This window comes from Oncorhynchus keta, chromosome 15, assembly GCF_023373465.1.
Source record: "Oncorhynchus keta strain PuntledgeMale-10-30-2019 chromosome 15, Oket_V2, whole genome shotgun sequence".
NCBI lineage: Eukaryota > Metazoa > Chordata > Actinopteri > Salmoniformes > Salmonidae > Oncorhynchus > Oncorhynchus keta.
The window spans coordinates 28,228,902-28,237,124 of NC_068435.1; the positions used below are offsets into that span (position 1 = coordinate 28,228,902).

Sequence of the window (8,223 nt, forward strand, 5' to 3'; positions counted from 1 at the left end):
TCTCACAAGCAAATTATCATACAAATTCCATATTATTAAAACCTCCTCACCGCTACCATATAACAAGACCATATACCACCTCATTAGTCATTGCCACCTTTATTGGCCTCCTCAACTGAATAGTGGCACAATGCATGCTAACCCTAGAGAAAATATGTCAAGCAAATGATCTGTCTAATTCTACTGTTATTTTTCATTCTGTAGTTCCCTTTCTGTTCTCTCCCCTTTTCCTCTCTGTAACGTTTTTATTTTCTCTCTCTCGTCTCTCTACGTTACAACTGACAGCCGCCGTCACTCATTTGACCGACTGATACAAGGTGCTGTCACCTGTATTCATAAAGATCACTCTGAAAAGAGGAATCCTTTCATACAGATGATCATCTTGGAAAATAGCCGTCATGTCCAGTCTTTACCTACGGCATTGGTTGTGACAGTGTCCATCCAACAAAAAGGTTGCCTGTCACAGTGATGTAAGCATAAGGGAGACTCCCTAGAAAAACGATCTAAAATAAAACTAGTTTCAGTACCAACCCTGCACACACTTCCACTAATCTTGCCTGAGAACTGAAGAGTTGAATTGGCTCCCTGAGCCAATGCCTAGGCTTTGGTTTAGCGAGCCAAAGCACTCTTCTACCATGCAGGAGACTTGGGTTCGAAACTCATCAGTGACACAAACAGGTGGTGTAGCTGAAAAGCAGAACACTTCCCTCCATCCATACACCCACCACCACACTCTCCTGTGCCCTGACTGGTGGCACTGACCCAGGGCCTTGGGCAGCCTTGTCTCCTGGTATTGACCCAGGGGTGGTTGTCTCCCCTCAGGTCTCCTCGGCGGGGGCTTCCCAATCCAAAGACGGCCCGGGCAAAGTGAGTCCCTATCATCACACACCCCTCTTTCATTCTCACCCGTGTGCCTAACCACTCTCTCTCCTCTGATATCACACTGAAGGAATTGGCATAAGTGGATATTTTTGTCCACTGACTATTTGAACCTACTTGTACACACACAAACACACACAAACACATAAATAGAGACACGTCACACTCTAACACACTCACTCATGCACATTCTCACCTTTTCTTCTCATTCGTGGAAACCTGTTGCTTTCCGGTTTAAAATGTGGAATGGTTGTGGACAGTGTATGACAAGTCTCTGTATCCCCTGAAATGCACAGCTTAACTGACAGACAGACAGAAAAACAGACAGACAAGACCTTGCCATCATTCCCCTGACCTCTACAACCATGGCACTACCCAGAACACCACAGGGACCGTTGTCCTTCGCTGGTCCTCCCGTTCACCTGGTACATTTAGAAGAGCCCTGAGCTTGAGTATTTTGAGAGACCCTGGATGGCATTTTGAGTTCGTAGTGCAACCAATACCACTGTTAATGTTCAGTTGGGTTTACTTCGTAGTTTAGCCTTACACTTTATACAGTCCTATTAGCCTTGTATGATTCAAATAAGGATTTGAATCAGTGATGTAGTGGTAAAAAAAAATGGTGGGTAAACTGATCGCCAGTCGCGGCGAAAAAGTTATGCTTACTATACTTTCAATGCAAATGTCCAAGATAAGCAATACAGAAACAAGCTCCAGCACTCATAAGCCAAGTGATATAGCAGAGTAATGTAGCCATTGGTTGTCTAACACCTGTGAGTTGAGTTCAGTGATATATGAACTGGAGGCAGGGTGGACAGGCAGTGAGAACTAACAGACCTTGGCTGTTGCAGTGTGTTTCAGAGGGTGACTCAGCCTGCCTGTGCTGCTACCTGCGTCACAGAGCCGCAAACTCGTCCAAACACCAGGCGTCTCAGAATACAAAGCAAAAAAGAAATGCAGAAAGCAGACTAGTGCTTTTCATTCAAGGTTTCTGAACAGAAGTTCCCTTGCTGTGTGACAATGTTTTAAAATCAAGAATTGATATCAGAGAAAAGCTGGCTGGCTAGTATATCTGTTTGGGTGTGTGTGTGAGAGAGAGAGAGTAACACTGCCGTAGTTCTCAGTCACATCTAGAATTGGATTTGAGCTCATTTGCATGTAAATACTGATGTCTGACCAGCCAGCATTTCTGACTGTTGTGTGACTTGACTTGACTTACAAGGAGCAAGTAAGAGTTAACACCACACTGCATGCTCTTCAAATTGCTTTCACTTTTATATCCTGGTTGCTCCTCCACCATCCTCCACTAATTCTACACTCATCATAGTGACCCATTCCCCTCTGCTACTGTGCTGTTTTGTAGGTTATGATAGTCCACAAAAAACTGGACTTCAGCCATATCACCTCTCGCTGTGGCTCCAAGGATAATATCAAGCATGTCCCTGGTGGAGGGAATGTAAGTACAACACATGGTGGTCCCATGTGGCTGCTGCCTCCATCCCCATATCCCACTGACATGCTCGATTGGACAGAGTAATGTCCTAACGTTCTAGTCATTCTATTTATATGGTCAGCCCTATTGACCAGTCTAGATACACTGAGTATACCAAACACTAAGAACACCTTCCTAGTATTGAGTTGGACATGGACTCGAAAGCGTTCCACAGGGATGCTGGCCCATGTTGACTCCAATGCTTCCCACAGTTGTCGTTGTGTCAAGTTGGCTGGATGTCCTTTGGGGGTTGGACCACGCTTGATAAACACGGGAAACTGTTGAGCGTGAAAAACCCAGCGGTGTGGCCGTTCTTGACACAAACTGGTGCGCCTGGCACCTACTACCATACCCTGTTCAAAGGCACTTCAATCTTTTGTCTTCCCCATTCACCTGAATTGCACACATACACAATCCATGTCTCAGTTGCCTCAGGGCTGAATTATTATTATTTTTTTTTTTACCTGTCTCCTCCACTTCATCTACACTGATTGAATTGGATTTAACAAGTGACATCAATAAGGGATCATAGATTTCACCTGGATTCACCTGGTATACCACCTTCTATGTCATAGAAAGTTCTTAATGTTTTTTATACTCAGTGAATAATGTTAGGTCCGAGTGCTGTGCTGTTTGTGTGAACTTTCTCACCCACCTAACTAGCCTACGAGATAATAGCTTTCTATCTGCCTCTCACTCTTTTACATTGCAACAAGCATTTTCCTCATTAGGTGACAAACAATATTTTTAAATGGATACTTCAAATTGCCTACTCCTCCAATTTACAGTACCTCAGCGTTTTATCTGTCCAAATTTCATAATCAGTGTTACACTAGTGGGCGAGAGTGATTCAAGGCATTGTGTGTGAATTTCAGAGTGGGTGTTGTTTCATGTTTGCCATTCATACTTCAACATTTGTGTTGTTTGTTTGCGTGCATTCAGGTCCAGATTCAGCATAAGAAGGTGGACTTGAGCAAAGTGACCTCCAAGTGTGGCTCTAAGGACAACATCAAGCACAAGCCAGGTAAGACTCCTAATGATTTAGGAAAATATATCTACATCCCAAATGGCACCCTATCCCCTACATAGTGCACTAGTTTTGACCAGAGCCTCATGGTCCCTGGTCAAAAGTAGTGCACTACATAGGGAATAGGGTTCCATTGGGAAGCATCCTATACCAAATGAATTCTCTTCTTACCCTACTTGTAACGAAGGTGTGTCCACTACAGGGGGTGGAGACGTGAAGAATGAGGCTAAGGCCAATGGCAATGGTAATGGGAAGCCCAAGGTGGGGTCAATGGACAATATTGGTCTTGAGGCAGGGGATGGACCAATCAAGGTAAGGTCACCATTCTGTTGTCGTCACATAGTCATTAACATTTCTATCTAACCAAGATTTGGTCATGAAAGTATTTATTTAAATACATTTCAGAAAGCTTGAAGTTATAAAGCAATTGTATATTGCAAAACACAAAAACACAGCATCTTTGTGGTTGTGGTGTTGGAAAAGTTTCATTTGAACATGCTGGTTGCCCACATACAGAGAGCAATTTCATCCTGTTAAAACAAGCAATGTCATCATGCATTAAGGGAGTTTGTCCACTAGATGGCATTAATGATTACCCGGCCTCACTACTGCTTCATAGAATCACAACAGATAAAGAAAAGATCATTGAACTTATAGAAATGCATAAACACTTTTTCAATTAACAAATGATTGTTAATTAACATCAGCGTGTGTCTGACTCTGATGCTGGTGTGTTTCCAGGCTGTGGGGATGCTGGAGAAAGCTGCAGGGAAAACATCTCCCCCTGGTGGAGCTCCAGCTACAGGCGCAGGAAGCTTGGCTAAGGAGAACGGGAATAAGGCGACACCTCCTCCTAATCCCTTTGGGGGTGACCCGATGGGCATGGACAAACGCATCCCGGAGACAAGTAGGTGCCCCTTCCTCCAAAAAGCACTTTCACTGTCATGCACTCTCAGAGCTTTAATGTTGAGATGGCCTCCATTGCTGAGTGCTCAGATGAGAGATACATAGGCTCCTTTTTAGCTTTCTTGCTACAAATGAGAAATTCTGCACAAAAACATTTGTATGTTATTTTATGCCATAAGTCTAACCAGTTTAATCTCCCCTCTACTCTTTCTCGTCTTAATTTTCTCCCCTATCCCTCCATCTTTCTCCATTGTGTCTGTATCTGCCTGCAGATTGAGTCTTATAAGCTGAGCTTTCGCGAGAACGCACGGGCTTGCACCACCAACGGCGCCGACCTTATCTCTTGGCCCACCCCGATTGGCAGCCCCCCACCCCCATCGCAGCACCTCTCTCTGTGTTTCTCTGGGGTCCGCCAGCTTCCTCCTCCACACCCTCCAGCTCCGACCCAGCCCCTCGTCACCCAGCCCTGGGGCAGGGGGAAAAATACTGAATGCTAGCAGGACAAGGACTTCTTTAGCACATTCCAACTTACTCCTTTTACCTCACAATACAGTATCGCATCACTACTCTCTACCCTCGTTGAATATCTGTCTTAGTGGTCTCAGAAGAGCCCGTTTTAAAGTATAGAGACCAGAGTTCAGACAGATAGAGCAAGGTATTTCTGTACAGTGGGGTTTTTGTCTCTTCTGGATTGCGTTGGCTTAACTTGCTGTAATATAAGGGGAGTAGTATGACCTCAGAGTGAACCTTCTAGAATCTAGACCCTCAGTGTTCTGTTGTAGTTATGTCAGCGCCTGCTTCTTTTGTTCCAGCCTATAAGCACTGTTCTTATACGTACAGTAGTGCAGTCTTGATCAAAATCACAAACACCTACAGTGTCGCACTGTATATTAGTATGACTTTTTTTGTCATAGACTATCACAATGAGCCACTGCTATGTATCTGACAGGCCTAACCCTAGATGTAAAACCTTCCTTACCATATCTAACCCTCTGGATGAGCATAGCCTCCCCTGTACTGTAGGGACCCCAGATTTCACTTATGCAGTACAATTTGATGATTAGTGAAGCACCCCTTATTGTGAGCATGTGGGACTGTCATGTCATCCCAATGAAGAGCGGCTAATATGCCACCCCCTCACTTAACCAATTCAGTATGTCTTGATAACCTTCTGTAAACCTGTGACCCCCCCACACACACACACAACCCTCTCAACAATAAGAAACTAGTAGGCTGTTACAAACAGTAGGATATTTAACATCTCTCTTTTTTTAAAAACCTCTGTATTGTGTTTTCGTAAATTATTGTAACAATGAGCTGATGTGTTGTTCTGTTGTTTAATCATCAATATACCCTTTTCCTTTTACTGTTACATCTCTCTGAAAGCAATACAGTGAGTGGTCTTTGCCTGAGGATACAACTTCCTCTTACACACCCGTACTCGCACATGTAAACTACAGTACGGTACAGTCAGAGAGCGAGCGAGAAAAACCCTCTCAGGGTCTGTGCACAGAGACTGGATGCCTGAGGCAGGACAGAATAGTAAGCAGGAGGCAGAAAACAGAGTGAGGAAAGGCCTATGATTTGCACCAGAAGAGTGGAGATACTCCAATGACGATCAAGTCTCTGTAGTGTTGGCCCAATCGTTGGGACAGGGAAGACGAATAGAGAGCCATGTTGAAGGAAAGCAAGATTTAGATAGAGTTAACAATATTATCGTAAAAATCCAAATACAATTTTAAGTCAATATCAAGAGAAGTTTTTGAAGGACAAAGATGATCATTGATCTCCAATGTAACAATTGTACATTTGAATTATTCTCAACTAATCTACTGTTAAATATGAATTGATTTGAATGGCTGCTTATGCTACTGGTTCCACTGTGAATAGTGACATTATTGTGTAACAATAGGGCACAATTGCTTAACCAAGCAAATATATATAGTAATATATATATCAGCTAATTACTCTGTTTAACTTGCTATCGGTTTTGTAAAGAGGTTGGCGGATGGAATTGTATAGCATTACATGACTATGAATTAGGATCCGGTGTGTGTGCGTGTGTATAGTAGTTGAACGATCTTTGGGATGGTCTCATTTTGTGATCAACATTTAGACGTCTGTGGAGTCTGTCGGATTTGTGGTACGTTGCCGGATCAAGATCAAGGGCACCCGGGTGGCCTTTAAAATACTGCTAGTTTGGCTCTTAGAGTATGAGAATTGCCGTTCCTTTTGGAGATATCCATCACACTACTCCAACAAGAGGGATAATGGCCACAGATTTCAATGTGTAATTGTGCCTTGTAGATTCTCAAGGCTGAACTGTAACAGGTGTACAGTTCCCCCCAAAAAGTACATTTGTGTCCCCCACCCTAAAACACTTTTACTTTGATGTATTTGTTGTACCGTCGGTAGGGTGTAATCGGAATCTATTTGAGTGTGTGCTCTGCGGTGGAGGAAATAATAGTGATCGTCAATGGCCCAGAGAATCAAAGAGCAAGTGATCAAATTATCGAGAAAGAAAAGCAAAAGCACCTTATGATATTTTTAAGGTATTCTTTCCCCCAACATTCCCATGCTTAGTTCCAAAAAATTGTAATGAAATTAATTCTTCCTGAAGACTAAGCCTTACACTGATGAAAGCAGATGAAAGCACTTTGAATGCACAGTGGCATGTACATTTCATGTTGGAGCTCTACAGTATGTTTGAGTGAACTGTTGCCATGATTGGATGAACAGATTTGTCTTTTAGTCTCCTTGGTGGTAACCTTGCTCACTGGTCACGTTAGTGGACTTTGGTGTCATGCTTTGGGTACAGTGGTCACTCACGCTCAGTCTGTTCTCCTTGTGCCTGTTAGGCATCACGTTTATGAACACTCACCTGTCCAACGCTTAAATGCTAACTTGCACCACCACCCTTCCATCAGTCTTCACGCGTTCGTTTGTATATAGACATCCACATGTTTTCATCACCACAGGAGAACAAGGTATTGATGTTAGGGTCTTTATGGATGTTGAGAAATGTCTTTCACGTTCATGAACCCATTTCCGGAGAGTGTTTTCTTTCTGGAGTCTGCCTTTTTTCAGAAAGGGCTGAAGTACAAGAATGTTTTTACAATTTAATATATTACAGATGCAAGATATGAATATAATATGTATGAACCTTTTGTTTTGTTGTAAAAAAAATCACAATAAGACACTTATACTCAATATAAATTTGACTGACAGTAGGAAGTGTGTGTCGAGTCCAGTATGGGGACTGCAACAGACTGTGAATAGCTTAAGCATTCAGCGATGGTTAACTTCTCAATGGATGGTCTAGGTGTGCTTTTACCCACTCTAGCTCTATAGTGGATAAACTGATATTTGCTTGAATGAATTAACACTTTTGTCTGCCTCTTACACGTAGACTTACTATATGTAGAAAATCTACCAGAAACAAAGAATCATCCGATTTAATGCATATTCTTCCAAGTGTTTTGTGTCGCTGGTGAGCTTATCGAGTGCTCAACTGTAATCATGAACCAGGCATTGTGAGGATAGGTTGAAGGTCAAGCTCCCACATGCGACACCTGACACACACAGCCCTTGAATGTCATCCAGACACCCCCCACCCCTTGTGAGACTAACAGTAAGTGTCTTTTGGCATGTGTTATGTAGTGTGCTTCTGTAAAGCATCAAGGAGCCCATAGCTGTGCTTCTTCTTAGAGCACACCTACAGTGTGTATTATTCTCCATAGTGCACACCATAAGAGCATGCAGAAGGCAATGGATTGTAAACATCTGTCATAGATAGGAGGAGTTAATAGTTTCCCTTTCGATTTGAGTAATGTAATTTGGTATGAAAGAGATGTTCATTGTGATTCATTGTTAACTAGTGATGTGAATATTAATCATGAAATAAAAGACAAGCAAAACA

The 8,223-nt window shown here is 42.8% G+C and overlaps 1 protein-coding gene across 10 annotated transcripts in view; it reads left to right on the forward strand.

Annotated features, from left to right (window-relative positions):
• The window catches only part of LOC118394726 (microtubule-associated protein 4-like), a 64,243-nt gene extending 56,020 nt beyond the window's left edge, over nucleotides 1–8,223 (forward strand). For 5 of the 10 annotated variants that reach the window (XM_035788205.2, XM_035788206.2, XM_035788214.2 and 2 more), the window contains 6 exons: nucleotides 823–867; nucleotides 2,243–2,335; nucleotides 3,314–3,395; nucleotides 3,586–3,710; nucleotides 4,140–4,305; nucleotides 4,577–8,223. In XM_035788205.2, coding sequence (XP_035644098.1) covers nucleotides 823–867; nucleotides 2,243–2,335; nucleotides 3,314–3,395; nucleotides 3,586–3,710; nucleotides 4,140–4,305; nucleotides 4,577–4,581 — 516 coding nt within the window. In that variant the 3' untranslated portion in view covers nucleotides 4,582–8,223. The remainder of the gene's footprint in view (nucleotides 1–822; nucleotides 868–2,242; nucleotides 2,336–3,313; nucleotides 3,396–3,585; nucleotides 3,711–4,139; nucleotides 4,306–4,576) is intronic. The other 5 variants (XM_035788207.2, XM_035788210.2, XM_035788211.2 and 2 more) reach the window with 5 other exon arrangements.